The sequence below is a fragment of the Micrasema longulum genome, unplaced genomic scaffold, assembly GCF_059751315.1.
Source record: "Micrasema longulum isolate JH-2025_06_02 unplaced genomic scaffold, ASM5975131v1 h1tg000311l, whole genome shotgun sequence".
NCBI lineage: Eukaryota > Metazoa > Arthropoda > Insecta > Trichoptera > Brachycentridae > Micrasema > Micrasema longulum.
The window spans coordinates 215927-230793 of record NW_028277515.1 but is presented as its reverse complement, the minus strand read 5'-3'; the positions used below and the strand labels follow the sequence as shown (position 1 = coordinate 230793).

The window sequence follows — 14867 nt, the reverse complement described above, 5'->3', positions numbered from 1 at the left end:
GCCGTTTATACTTCAACCGAAATACAGTTTGTTTACATTATCTACCCACATTGTTTATTATTACATTCATGTAAAATTATTATACTTGCGTACAACTAATTGAACATTTCATACAAGCTGAATAAATCAATCCATAATAATATTATAATAAATACGATGGTATAAGTTTATCATTGATTACACATGGAGTTCCTTGAACTGTCAATTTAAAATGAAAGAAAATTTATTCCACGTACTGACGTGAGTAGATGAACTCGTATGTATAATATCAACAAAGATCTAAATAGTCGTAATGTAATATAAAAATAAAGTCAATTTATTTTATTTTTATGCATCAAATTAATAATAAATATATTTGAAATTTGTAATTTCTTAACAAATTAGGTAATCGTATTCAAATCTATTTATTATACAAACTATACCGAAAATTTCAATTTCAATGATACTAAACTTTGGGTGCAATTTTTTCCCGTTTGAAAATAATGTTTTGATAATTTGTGGTAGATATGTTAATTGTCAATCAAATTTTAAATAAATCCATCTTAAAATACCAAAAACAGAAAATAATTGCAAGAAATAGGTAGGTATTCATTTAATTATTCACTCTGACATGCTTTTTTCCCGATCTAAATGAAAATGTAGAATTTAGAACCGTATTTAAGGATTTTTGCTGCCGTTTTCAGATTTTTAGTATATATTATTAGATTATTAGCTAAATTTCATAAAAATATGGCCATTTTTTCGTAGAATAGAATATTCGAAATTGCAATTCTGAAAACCATCAGTAAGTAAATCAGGACATTTACGAAACCATTAGGACATACGCAAAATATTATTAATTAAACCACCTGGCTAAGAAGATAAAGCATTAAAATTTAAAGGTGTTTTCAAGCGAAAATTATTCGGTTAAATTTTACACCCATGAAGGTTTCAGTACTTATATTTCACAAAAAATCAACAGATGGAAAAAATTATGTTACACAGTGTGTGAAGTGATCACTAAAACCACCGAACGACAGATCATAAGCTCTGTAAATGCCTGGAATCAAACATTCAATTTATAAAAAATAAATTTTCATCTGCGGAATGTCAGTCAATATTGATAACTTGTTTATTAACAAATTTCAACAGGGATGGAGAATACCTTAAATAAGGGAATATGAAATTCTAGGCATTTACAGGGCTTATGACCTGTCATTGGCTGGTTTAAGTGGCCACTTTACACAATATGTAACATTCACCATTTTGCCTATGTTTGAACATCCATATTTCTTAAATTCTTCCATTTGTTGATTTTAATGAAGTTAAAGAGCTGAAACCTTTATTGTTGTGAAGAGATTCATCTGACTGAATTATTTCACATACTAGGCAACGCCTGAAAACAATTTGGCCACTTAAACCAGCCAATGACAGGTCATAAGCCCTGTAAATGCCTAGACTTCCATATTCCCTTATTTAAGGTATTCTCCATCCCTGTTGTAATTTGTTAATCTTAATGACTCCCGAAGGGGCGAAATCCCGTCTTTTGTCTACGAACATTTGGACAAACTCAAATATTGTAACTTGTTTATTGTTTATTTTAGATTAAATTTATTATTTTTTCTTTATCTACAGTGTTAATTTGTAGGGGATTTAATTTCACAGATTTCCAAGGCCGTTCAGATGCAAAATAAGGTATTATGGGTTATTGTGCTGTGTCGTTAACACTCTTTTCACAATAACCCAGAAAACCGGTAAGGGGTTTTTAAATGTAAGTTGGCTAGTGAGAAAATATTCGCTATACTTGCTAGCAAACATGCTTTAAACATTGCCTCTTATATTTCCATTGTAATCGGGGGCTGGTTAGGTTAGCTCAGGTCGCGGTCGGGGGCTAGATTGCGGAATGATAACTGCGGGCAAGATCAGATCGCGTATCTCGTACCTGGAATGTGAGGTGCTCCCTGACAGTGAGGGTGCCAATGAACATATCGTCCTGCTGCACGTAGGCCGCCAGCGCCGTCATGTCCCGCGCGGACACGGGCCGCCCGTTGAGGGAGCGCGCGCCGCCCACGGCAAGCCCCCGCGCCGAGCGAAACAGCAGCGTGTTGAGCAGCGTGGTCTTTCCCGCGCCGGAGGACCCCATGATGGCCAGCAACTCCCCGGGGCGCGCAAACCCGTGGACTAATATGTATATCATTCGTGTGATATTTTTTAAAACATTAATAATCTAAATTGATGTTATTAAATTTATTTAAAAAATCCATAGTGAAAACAGACTTTTCTAACTGAATTTCGTTTTTTCCTTATTTAAGTAGAAATTAGTATGAATGAAAATTACATAAATCAATTAATTATCATTTAAAATAAATAGTTTTATCACTTTTTTTACTAATAAAAATATCGGCATAAACAGCACACATGCACCTATGTGAAAATACTATTATATTATTTATTTACCTACCTAACATACAATAGTTTATTTTATTTGATTTATTTCGAATACAAACAAATGTTCAGGTTAAATGATTATGAATAAAAACTATAAAAAATGCATACATAAAAATAGTAGGGCCTGCCATCCAATAATATGTATTCACTTAATTACACTACAATAAAGCGACGACGGTTTAAACTATATAAATAATAAATATACTGTATAAAAAAATAAAAGAAATATGGACAAAACAAGGAGATAGTGGGAAGTAAAATAGGGAAATGGTGAAGGCTGAATGAATGAAAGAAAGGGGTGGAAAATGGCATTTGATTTAGTGATTAAGAGCAAGAAAGGAGACAAAACGTATATTCTCTGTTATTCTGAATCAACCCCATTAGTTATCTTCTGTACCTATTATATGGGGTGTTAAATATATCAAGACTATGAAAATTCTCGTTAAATGCTTCACACATACGAGGGATGGTAGAATGTTTCCGATGATCAGTTTTAATGTTACAAATACAGAAAATATCAGATAGTCTGTCGGGCTAGCAGACAGGTACCGAAACATTTAACAAAAAGCGTTACGGTGGAATGGCATCATCTGTGCCCGACCCCACGCAATTATGGTTAATAAAAAATATATATTGTTTGATTCTTATGGTTTGTCAAACCTACCGCTTTTGAGGATTTGCTTCCTCTGAGGCTCCAGCTTAGTTTTAGTCCTGCGCCTCAGGCAGTCCAGCAGCCTGGATCCCTGCGCGGGAGGGTCCGTGGTGAAGACGTTCATGTCGCTCCACGTGTAGGAGTACTGCGCGGACGGGGGCGCGGGCGTGGCTGCAGGCAGAGCCCCATAGCCCCGCCGGGGGACGGCCACCCGGGGTGGCGGAGCGCTCGCATGGCCGCCGGCCACTTCGCGAGATTCTATTCCTGGAGACTAAAATAAAACTTCATTGAAAATAGGTCCTTTATATAGTTATAGTTGTATAATAAATTTCGTTGGAGTAGTTACTATCAGAACGTCACAAGGTCAAATGTGACGTCATGTGTATAGATGTAAAATTACGTAATTTTATCAAAAGGCGCGGTAAAATACCGTAATTTTTATAAATGACGGTAATTTTACCGTGGAACAGGAAGACTTTTATTTTATTTATTTCTTACGTAGTTTATCTTTCCTAGATGCACAGTTTTAGCTTTATTCGAACAAATTAGTTAGTTGAAGTGTAAAAACTGTTTACGGCATTAAGATAACGTCATTTTTATAATTTGCGGTATCTCGATCGTCTGTTACGGAAACTTAATGTGATCTAAAGTATCACGCTAAAGATAAGTAATCATGAGACCTAAAAGTAAGATCGTAAGTTTATGACCTTGAACTATCGTCATTTGCGTTACCATCCTTAAAAAGTGGCGCTTAAAATCAGTTTTCGTCGTGTAATTTTTCCGTTTAGATTTCAAAGAAGTATACTCGTATATACAGGTGTTTTTTAAACCTTGCTTTTTCAAATATAAAATATTACTTGCTATACCTGTTATTCCTTCTTTTTTCCCTGCTGCATTGACATGTTTTTATACTTTTAATTTACTTTTAATTACTTATATTGTATATGTTTATGAAATCAATATATTGCTGCTCTTACTGTGTGTCATCAATTTTGAAGATGTTTTTTAAATTGACATAAATTTATTTTCTTAATAAAAGATTCTTCTCATCGTTTCTTTGAATCCCTTAAAATATGTATGTGTATATTTATGTTTTTCCTTTTTAATTTTTTTTTATTATTTTATTTTATTTTTACATCTAAGCATGTTTTTCATTCTTTATTTTAATTCTTAACTTTTAATTACTTTTACAAACTTTCTTCATTTTTTAACTTTATTTTCCCTTTCTTTTTTTTACTTTAATTAATAACCTTACATATAATTATTATATAATATGGAAACTTCACTGGTCCATTAGAGATAAGTCTAACTGTGTTAAATATAAAACTATGTAACTATACTGTATGTTTCCTAAATAAAATAAAATAAATAAAAAAAAAAAATAAAACCCTGTCACATCCGAAACCAAGATGATCAGTATGGGCAAGAAGACATATTGGCATAAAAAAATATTTAGAACGAAGAAAATTTGTAAAAATAAAATATTAAAAAGAACAAATGGTTGCTTACTTCTGCAGGGGAGAAGCGAGGGGGACGCGGCCGCGTGGATAACGGTGTGTTAGACTTCCTCCTTCCCCCTCCTCGTTTCTCTTCGGCAGAAGTTAGCAACCATTTGTTTTTTTTAAATATTTTATTTTTTTAAATTTTATACGTTCTAAAAATTTATTTTGATGTGCTAATATATCTTCTTTCTCATACTGATCATCGTGGTTTCGGATATGACAGGGTTTAAAGAACACCCTGTAAAAATATATTATATTTGTTACCTTTATTACCATGTCTATAGGGTGGTGGTTATATTGATTGGTCTTGAATAGTGTCGATATGTTCCCTTTCACAAGCCATACATATTCAATAAAAGTTATAGGGGGTATAATATAGCGAATAGCGATCTCAAATTTTTAATCTATGATCTATGTCATCATGACTTTTTTCATACTTTCAAGTGCACCTAAAAAAAGGTTCCACGGGTGGTTTTTAAAAGAGTTATTTTGCTCGTAATCGCATGTTCTGATAAAATTTACAAATATACAAATGGTAGGTATTAAAAATACATTATAATATATAAAAAAAATATATTACATAATCCTACTTCAGGTTTGCCTGCTTTACAAGGCATTAGGCTCTCGACGCCCTGGACGTCCGCTGCTAAATTAGTTGTCAGTTCATGTCAGAACTACGAGATGCGAACCTGAATTGTGAGGATGCACAGGAACTGGCAGCCGACAGAGACGCCTTGAGGATCTTTGTGAACACCATATGCTTAAGCTAGGGAACGGAAATGGAATGATGACGATGATGATGACTTTAGGTTGGTCAACTATCGGATAATTAGTAAAAAATTAGTGCAAATACCGCTTTTCTACTATTTTGATCAAATCTACATATTTGATGTTCAAACGTATATTGGAAAGTTTTGATCCGAAGAATACAAAAATAATTGGAATTTTAAGTAAATTTTATTTTCTCAGACTTTTGTATATTTTTTTCTATAAAATCTATAGGGACGTAAGTATTAGAATATTTTTGTATTCGCTGGTGTTTTCTTTTCTGAAATGTTGCATATATTTTTATAGCAATACCCATACTGTAATCATGCATGTCGAAATAACGTAACATAACGAGTAGTTGTTCCTAATTAAATTTCTGAACAGTTGCTAAAAAAAATTTTAAACACTATTTGTGGAGATTTAATATTATGTAATTACGTTTTTGATTTACGATTTCGAAAGGACTTAATTTTTTTATAGTATAACATTATGATATCTGTTGATAAAATACATATTCATCATCATTCCCTTTCCGCACTTAATGGTGCATAGGGCACTACATTGGTACACCAATCGCAGCGTATGTTGATCTTTTTTTTTTACATGAAGGTAAAATGATAATTCTTACGCTTTAGGTACCAGTCCAGAAACTATGAAATATTCTGGTGTGAAAACACCCTTTTAAATATATATTCTATATCAACCGTGTCGGGAATCGAACCCGGGACCTCTTGCATGGTAGGCAAAAGCGCTGACCATTACACCGATGACATTACACGATGCCAACAAAATACGTATTATAACATGAAAATTGAAAAAAGGTGGAAGAAATTGCCATTTGGCAATAAATCCGTTGGCGTACAATATTTATTATGTACAAAAGGTGAATTAAATAAAAAATAAAAAGTCCGAAACTTATTTGTCTTCTCTACGGGTAAATCGATATAATGTAGCATTGAAATAATTGTCTAATCACCTAATACTTTAATCGGTCTGGTTTCATATTCGGTATTTCTTGTGCAGTATATGGCTTCCTTAGTCTCCAGCACGCGTCTCTTGGTATAGTGATACGAGTAGCTACCGTGGGTAGCCATCTCACCTGGCAACTACTAGCTAGGTAGTTGCTGGTTTACAGGCCGGTATCGAGTTCCATCGACAACCCAAGTCATTAAATGTGAATAACGCCTGACCACATACATCAACTGTCCACAGTTCGATCAATCGAATATGAATCAATGTTTGACCATCGATAGTTAATACATACGCATTAACTATATGAAATCAGCAACAGTTCATAGGGTCAGTTTGCTTACAGACAATTTTTTACAGAAACAAATGGCGTATTTTCCAACAATTATTACTGTTTTAACTAAGCTTTGTATTTATCTAAATATTCGACTTCGATTCGATCGATTTTATTTGGACGTAATAACGTGTAACTTAAAAACGCCCTGATATTTAGAATTAGGCAAACAGCGCAGCTCGACACAAGTGCGTATATTATTAATTATTTTTTTATATCCATAATTTGAAATGAGTATTAGGCACACAACTAGACCCCAGCCTAGGAAGCCAAACCTCCGGGGGCTCCCAACCAAAAAAACAATATTCAAAAATGTTGTTTATTTTTAAAAAATATTTTATGAAACGAATCTTTGTCTAAGTTTATTTTTAAAAGTGGTTATTGACATATAACTTTAGTGAATTTAGTCGCTAGGAGTAGCTTGACAGGTTCTTAGTTAAAAACTGCTGTAACAGAAAAATGCAGTATTTAGTATTTAGATACTAATTTAATTTTAAATATCTCCTAGCCACTAAGAAACTGAATTTCACAGCACGGGTGAAAAATTATTAAGATGATAGGAAATTAGGAGACCTTAGAGCCGTAAAATAAAACAAACAAGATAAAACAATTGATATATTATGTACCAGTGCGCGTAAAATATTTTATAGCAGGGTTTGAATAAACTTTACACTTTAAAATTCCTGTTTCAATAATAGCAGCTAATTGTTTTTTTTAATTATTTCGTCAATGCTCGGTCAAATCTCAGTGTTAAATATTAATCAACTGGTTTATAGTAAAACATTTTGTAATTTAGATTCTTTCAAAACCTTAAAAAAAAACATAAAATAGCAATCATGAAAATAAAGATAGATACAATATGAAAACATGAACCCAAGCCAATACTTTTATGATAAGTAAATAATTTAAACGCAGGTAGGTACATCGAAGGGGGTGTTGTAGGGTGTATACTTAAGTTATTTAAATAGATTTTATAGCACTGCTCAAATCTATAAAAATAGGTTTGATGTTTTTTGTATCTTTGTTTGTAATCTACCTACTGTTTTTTTATAAATCTAAATGGGATTATCAACAATATTTTGAATTTGTCCAAATTTTTGTAGACAAGGACTGGATTCAACTCCCTGGGGAGCTGTTATCCACCTGGTCCATGAAGAAGTATAGAATTTGAAAAAAAAAACATTTTTCAAGTGTTTCCTAACATTTAGGTGAAATAATTCAATTAGATGAATCTCACCCGTCTACATAAAGGTGTCAGCTCTTTAACTTTACAAACATCAACAGATGAAAGAATTAAAGGAATACAGTTGTTAATAATAATTCATTCAGAGAAATCTATTACCTAAGTATGTATGTAGTAGATAAAGAAATTGTAATTTTGTTAATAACCCATGATTATTATTATTATTAAATATGGGCAGAATGGTGAATTTTACACAGTGTACAGAGTGGCCACCCAAACCAGCCAATGCCAAGTGATAAGCCCTGTAGATTGCTAGACTTTTATATTACCTTTTTTAAATGTTCTTCATCTCTGTTGTATTATGTTGATACTAAATGGGATTGTTAAAAATCATTATTCAATATTCTTTTAGGATAGCAGAATGGAATTATGTTACAGAATTTATAAAGTTCAATATCAGGGTTTTATTTTCTTCCTTTTACCCACAAAAACGTAATAGGGAATATCATGAAATTTTACACTACCTACTGGGACTTATACGATACCTTACATATTGCAGACAATCTAAAAATAACTAATTTTATCAACATTATATTGCATTTGGATATAACATACTCGTATGTGATAAATTTCCCTACCGTATTAATTATTATTCATTTATTTATTTATGGACTCGTTCAGACCATTCCAGTTACGAAAATATACATATCATTTTTAAATATACAGGTACGATTAAAATAACATATGTACAACTAACATTGAGTGGTGTCGCCATCCTCAGTCATGAGTGCAAGGAAGAGAAAAAGAGAAATCTAAAAAAAAAATCTAGGACAAAAGAAAGAAAAAAACGGGGGGGGGTCGTCAGCTATTTTTCTACTCGCAAGGAGGTCGTGTATCCAAATAGGTTGAAAATCACTGTTTTGAATTAATAAATATTTATTATCTTGTTTGCAAACCTTGTGTTGGTGGCTTGACATTGTAAGGAATTTAGAAATAAGACAACAAACTCAGCAATCAATAAAGTTTGTCGGCGGTTCCTGTCAGAGCTTCGAGCCACAGAATTGACACCGGTGGAGGCACGAGAGGTTGCAGCAAACAAAAATGCCTGGAGACTATTTGTGGACACCATATGCTCCAACTAGGAAGCGGACATGGAAGCTATGTTGTTAAACTTATGCAAAGTCTTCCGAAACAAATTTAGGTTTAAGCGAAAAAGGAGCATCTGAAGGTTCACCTATATTTTTCAAAATGTTGCTATGGTACGTTAACTTCAATATTAGGTACCTACTTGCTTGTAAAATGCGCATTATTTTTGGTTTTATTTATAATATTTATATTTATAATATTAACAAATATGTCTGTCTCTCTATCCGCACGAATCGGCACGACAAATTCAAAGTATCTGGAGCATCCGATTCATGAAGGTGCGGTTATAAATCTTATCTTACGTGTCAGGTGCTAGTCCAATGGCCGAAGGACAATAAACTATTACAGAGAAGAACCACAATTAAAATCAATATTTCATGTTCACTTTGCCAGTAATCGAACATGAAATATTGATTTTAATTGTGGTTCTTCTCTGTAATAGTTTAGAAGAACCACAATTAAAATCAATATTTCATGTTCACTTTGCCAGTAGTCGAACCCGGGACCTCAAACGAGGTGGGCGAACTCGCTAACCACTATACCACGATGCTGATTACCTTTATTCAATTTTTATACAAACGTGTTCATACTTTAAACTATAAAATTATTTGCAAAAGCAGAATAAAAATTATGATATTTTATAAATCACAACTTAATCGAAAAAAAAACACAAAAACATGTAGGTATACACAAACTTTTTTTTCAATTATGAGTATAAAAAAGTATTTTTTTGACGATTCAAAAGAAAATCGAAGTTTAAAAATATAGCTAAACACAAAGTTTATTAATAAATTTGCTTCACCGCATCTGTTATTTTTTATATTTATATGTACGGGTACGTAATAATAAAAACAATGTTTATTTTGTGCCAATACTTTCTTGTTGGTTTTGTTGATTTAATATTTTAAGAAAACGTCCGCAAGATCCAGTAAAAGGTCAAAATATTATGTATTATAAAAACTTACGTGATTAGCGGTGTATGTAGCCCTTTGATGCTCTGCAGAAGTTGTTATTAACGGTTCGTGTTCATCCTGACTTGCTGTCATCTTTGCAAACACTGGTTTACTAAACGGATTTAGATTATTGAAAAACAGTAAGTTTTTTTTAATTTCACTAGCGCAGCTAATGGTTAAAACTACACTGTCAACTTTTTGTGAGCGCCATCACTATCGGTTCCTTAGATGAGAAACTAGAAACCACTTATCTCAACTAAATATTTACATACTCTATAAACCTGTAAACATTAGGCAACTGACTGAATAATGTCAGATAATAAATTCATTAATATTATTTGTTTAACGTGCATCACTTTTCGAACGTGAATCCTATGTATCATCACTTGCTGTTTTATGAATTTATTGGTTGTAATTTTTGTATTATTTGCTGGCACAAGTGAGCATTCAAACACGGCGCGCGTTTCGCATAAATCAAATTTTAAAAAGTTAGTTTAAGTGTTTGACGTTATCATGTCACGGCGCTAGTATGCAGTTGAGTGTTGCCATCGCAAATCACTGCTAATAATAAATAATAAAAAATGGTCCTACTTTGATCCTTACAAATAAATATCATACTTCATTCCGAATGATTTTTTTTATTTATATACTTAAATTTATATGAAAAAATATTTAAACTAGTCTAGTTTTCCACTAACCGTAAAATAACGCTTCAAAATGAACCAAGTAAAAAATAAATGAAAAAATATTTAAACTAGTCTAGTTTTCCACTAACCGTAAAATAATACTTCAAAATGAACCAAGTAAAAAATTCATCAATATCATAAGGTTTGTCAATTTTTTGCTAAAAAGAGAAGAGAAGATAATTATTAAAAAAAACGTAAAATAACTACGTAATGATTAGTAAATATTATGCGATGATTTTCCTTCAAGGTCTTTTAGAAAATGTTTTTTTTTTTAATGTAGTTAAGATTGAATAATATTAAGTAAAGCCAATGGCAATATTTTTCAAAAAATAGAGTGTGAAGGTAAATTATTTTTTGAGAATAAGAAATAGTTCTACATTATCTCTGAGTAGACCCAGATATAATGTAGAACTATTGAGTAGATCATTGGAAGGGAAGGTAACACATTTATTACTTTAGGCTTTATTTAGTTTAATATGTATATTTTAGTTACATTCCTTTAAAAAAAAATACTCTGGAAATGTCGATACTAATAACATGTAAAACTAGAGTAAAATAAATATCATTTATATGTTTAAAAAAAATGTAGTGACATATAACATGGTATAAATGAAAACACGGTATTTATTTGATGTAATTTATTATTTCATTAATTATTGATGGTAATGTCACTAAACGTATGAAAAAGCTACATAGCTGTACATTTCATACAGTAAAACAATTTAAAGCAAATAAAAAAGTTGTAAATGACTTCTTTGTTTTCCTAATTACAATACAAATGGTTTTATATCATATTATATGTATGCAAGTAGTTACAAGATAAGTTATATGGGTATAGCATTATATTACATATGTTAATATAAGTATATAAAATTTAATAACACAATTACAATCATCGATCATTTCACACACTTTTATTTTGTAATTAAATGGTTCCTTTTTATGTGGCATTTTAAGCAAGGTCGGGCTAGCAATTAAAGGCCATTTTGAAACTAATTAACATAGAAATATTATCTTCACAAACATTTTAAGCAGAAATCTAAAAAAAAAATATACATGTAAATTTTATATTTGAAGCCTAACTTTATGGTTATTTATTATAATAAAATAAATAAAACCACTTTTTTTTAACCACAAAATTTTTTTTTTTTCACAGACCGGTTTCAAAGCAAACAAGCTTCTTCGTCAAGGTTTACATAACTAATGAATTCTAGTCCCATCCAGTTTCGAAAATATGCATCTCAAATTACCACCCTTTTAGGAAAAAAAAGACTTGATTTATTAGCTCGAAGTGTAGTATTTGGTAAACATGGATAAAATAAAATAGAAAATAATTCATTAGTTACGTAAACCTTGAAAAAGAAGCTTGTTTTCTTTGAAACCGGTCAGTCGGATAAAAATAGTGGTTAAAAACAAAGTTCTTTTATTTAATTATTTAGAAAATATACAGATCAAATAAAATAAAAACCCACCGTGATTTATCTACATCTGCGGTAAATACAAAATATTCAAACACTCGGTAACCGCAAATTAGATAAATTTATGCAATCAACACGGGATTTTTGGTAGTATGTACATAATGGAATTTGTAAAGAAACTGAGCAGATTTTGAGATAGATTTCATAGATTAATACGCAAAAAAGAATTTTAAGACTGATTCAATTGGGCGAGTCTTTGTTCTTAATTAATTACTCGTTGATGAGTTCAAAGGTGAGATAATAATACATACGATTTGGATTATGCATTTGAATTAAGCATTTATGTAAAAATGTATTACATTCAAGAACTCGTTCTTACACAGGATTCATTGCTAGTTTTGATATTCTGGAATAAACAGCTAAATGTTTAACATTCACATTCACCGAAATGGTAGAGATACATAAACTCCATATTGGGTTTGTTCAGATATTGTATTTATACTACATATTTACAGTTCTGAAAAGAAGTTTTACTTCCAATCGAGTAGTACGGAAAAGTATCACCGACTTTGTAGGAAGACATTTTTCTCAAATTAAATACTTTATTATATACATTTCTATATAATGTCCATATCATATTCACAATATGGAATGTGGAACACTACATATAAGTCTATGTACGTATGTGGTTGTGCAAAATTATTAGATTTGAAATCAGGAGGTTCCATTAATGAATGAGAAAGTTATTACAAGTTTCTTCTAAATTATTTTTTGTCAGACAAATTTTTTAATTGGACCTGGTAGAAGATATAATGCTGATGAGGGCTTCGATGCTGGAAGGAGAATTGGAGCACACCTGAGGCAGGCATTAGAATCGTTTACAAAGTTAATGGTGTATTTGGCGTTAGATCGCAGAATCACATTTTGCCAAAAAATAATTATTTCATATCCAAATAATTAATTGGCTATGGAACAAACAACCTGTTGCAAATACACAAACTTGTTTTAAATAGACAAATATTTTTTTAAGGAGTATACTTCAATTGATCCGAGGAATAAATATTTCAACGCAAATAGTGCAATATTGTGAATGCAATATCTGAATAATATGTATGTAACCAAAACTTAGATTTATTTATAAAAATATTAAATAGATTTATGGCATTTCAAGGCTCGAGTGTCCGTAGATTTATAGTATGTAAAGTAAAATACAAAAACATTTATTTCTTTTGAATATTTTATTTTTTATCCTTTTGAAGGCGGTAACATTCCCGGCTAACACCATCTATTTTTATCATACAAAAACCTAGTTATAGAAGAATGTCCTTCCCTCTTTTATTATGAAACCTGTACAACAGACACTCTTAAAATAAAAAATATAGATTATATCTCGAAGCATTGCGCACTATCACATATAATGAATTTGCTATATGGAGTGGTAAACCTCAAAGTTGTAGTTACTATTTATAATATTAACACATTCATTGCAGAATTCAATCTACAAATAGATTTTCATTTGGTAAAAAAACATGAGTATAGAAAAATCAGCATTGTTTTTTTTACTTGTAAATACATCAGTATTTAATTTTATGTCAATTTAATTTATGTATGAAATGAAAGTCTGTAACATTAGAAATGGAAGAGCATAAATTAAGATGCATATACAGAGGCGTATTCAGAGTCTTGTAGGAGAAGAAAAGTTGCTCCAAAATGTTGTTTTGTCATTTTATTTTCAATTATGTTTTCATAGATTAGAGCTCAAGTTATAAAAATGTCAATAAAATCAAATGCAGCTGGAGTCAAAGCTTCTAGATAGATATGTTAAAAGTTTTGTAAGTGGAGTCATCTAATTATTTAACTATTTTTTTATTTCTTTAAATTAAAACAGCACCAAACTATTTAAAAAATAAGTATTTCACATCCGTCACAACAGAAAAGGTAAGCAACATGAAAATATAGTTAACAGCTATTTGTAGATGTTTTCATGAAAGGAATGTAGATTAATAGAAAAAAGTTTCGTCAACTCCGTAAGTATATTTTGCTTTTTAATTTAGTTGAAAGTTTTCAAATTATTATGTAATACTTGAGACGAATGTCACGGGTGTATTATTTTGAAATCGATTGGATTTTACAAAATATAAAATATTGATATAAATGTAGTAAATAATTGTATGTATTTAATATGACAATAATGAAGATATAAGATGAATAAAAGTTAATAAGGATCACAGCTGAACGCCAACATGGGATCCATTGAACTACATGTTATGGCTGCGAAATAATAGAAAACTAATATACACAAGAACTTAATATTCTTTATTAAATAACAATATTTTAACAGTGTATATACATACATTCATAGCTTACATTATGTTCCTGTTTAAGGATACATAAATATTCTTTGCGCAGTTAAATTAATAATCAATAATAAATTATACAGGTGTTTCGCATAAACGCGATCACAAATTTTTTCCATAGCATATTGTGGTCACATATACAGAATAATATTTACATATTTACAGATATATATATATCATTAAAACTATACCCTGGTATCAGGAGAATGCATATAGCAATAATTATTAGATAATGTCATAGTTGAATTGTTTTGAAAACAATTGTTTGCTTAATTTTGCATGAAAATTATATTCTATCAAATAATCCATACGTACTGAGATGGCATGGGAATCTAAATATGCACCTACTAACTAAACTTTGACCCGTGATGTATTGTTTCAAACCAATTCTACTATGATGATACATAAGTGAGCTGAGTACTTGTTTTATCAGCTTTGTACCGTTATGCTGTTGTTAAAACTTGTGTTCAGC

General features: G+C 30.9%; 1 protein-coding gene across 1 annotated transcript in view; it reads right to left on the bottom strand.

Moving 5' to 3' along the window:
* w (eye pigment precursor family transporter white) overlaps positions 1-10408 on the bottom strand; it is a 33249-nt gene extending 22841 nt beyond the window's left edge. Inside the window, exons 1-3 of the mRNA XM_088224825.1 lie at positions 9947-10408; positions 3092-3350; positions 1922-2160 (exon numbers count right to left, since the gene is read on the bottom strand). Coding sequence (XP_088080951.1) covers positions 1922-2160; positions 3092-3350; positions 9947-10027 — 579 coding nt within the window. The 5' untranslated portion in view covers positions 10028-10408. The remainder of the gene's footprint in view (positions 1-1921; positions 2161-3091; positions 3351-9946) is intronic.
* Between the last annotated feature and the right edge of the window lie 4459 nt (positions 10409-14867).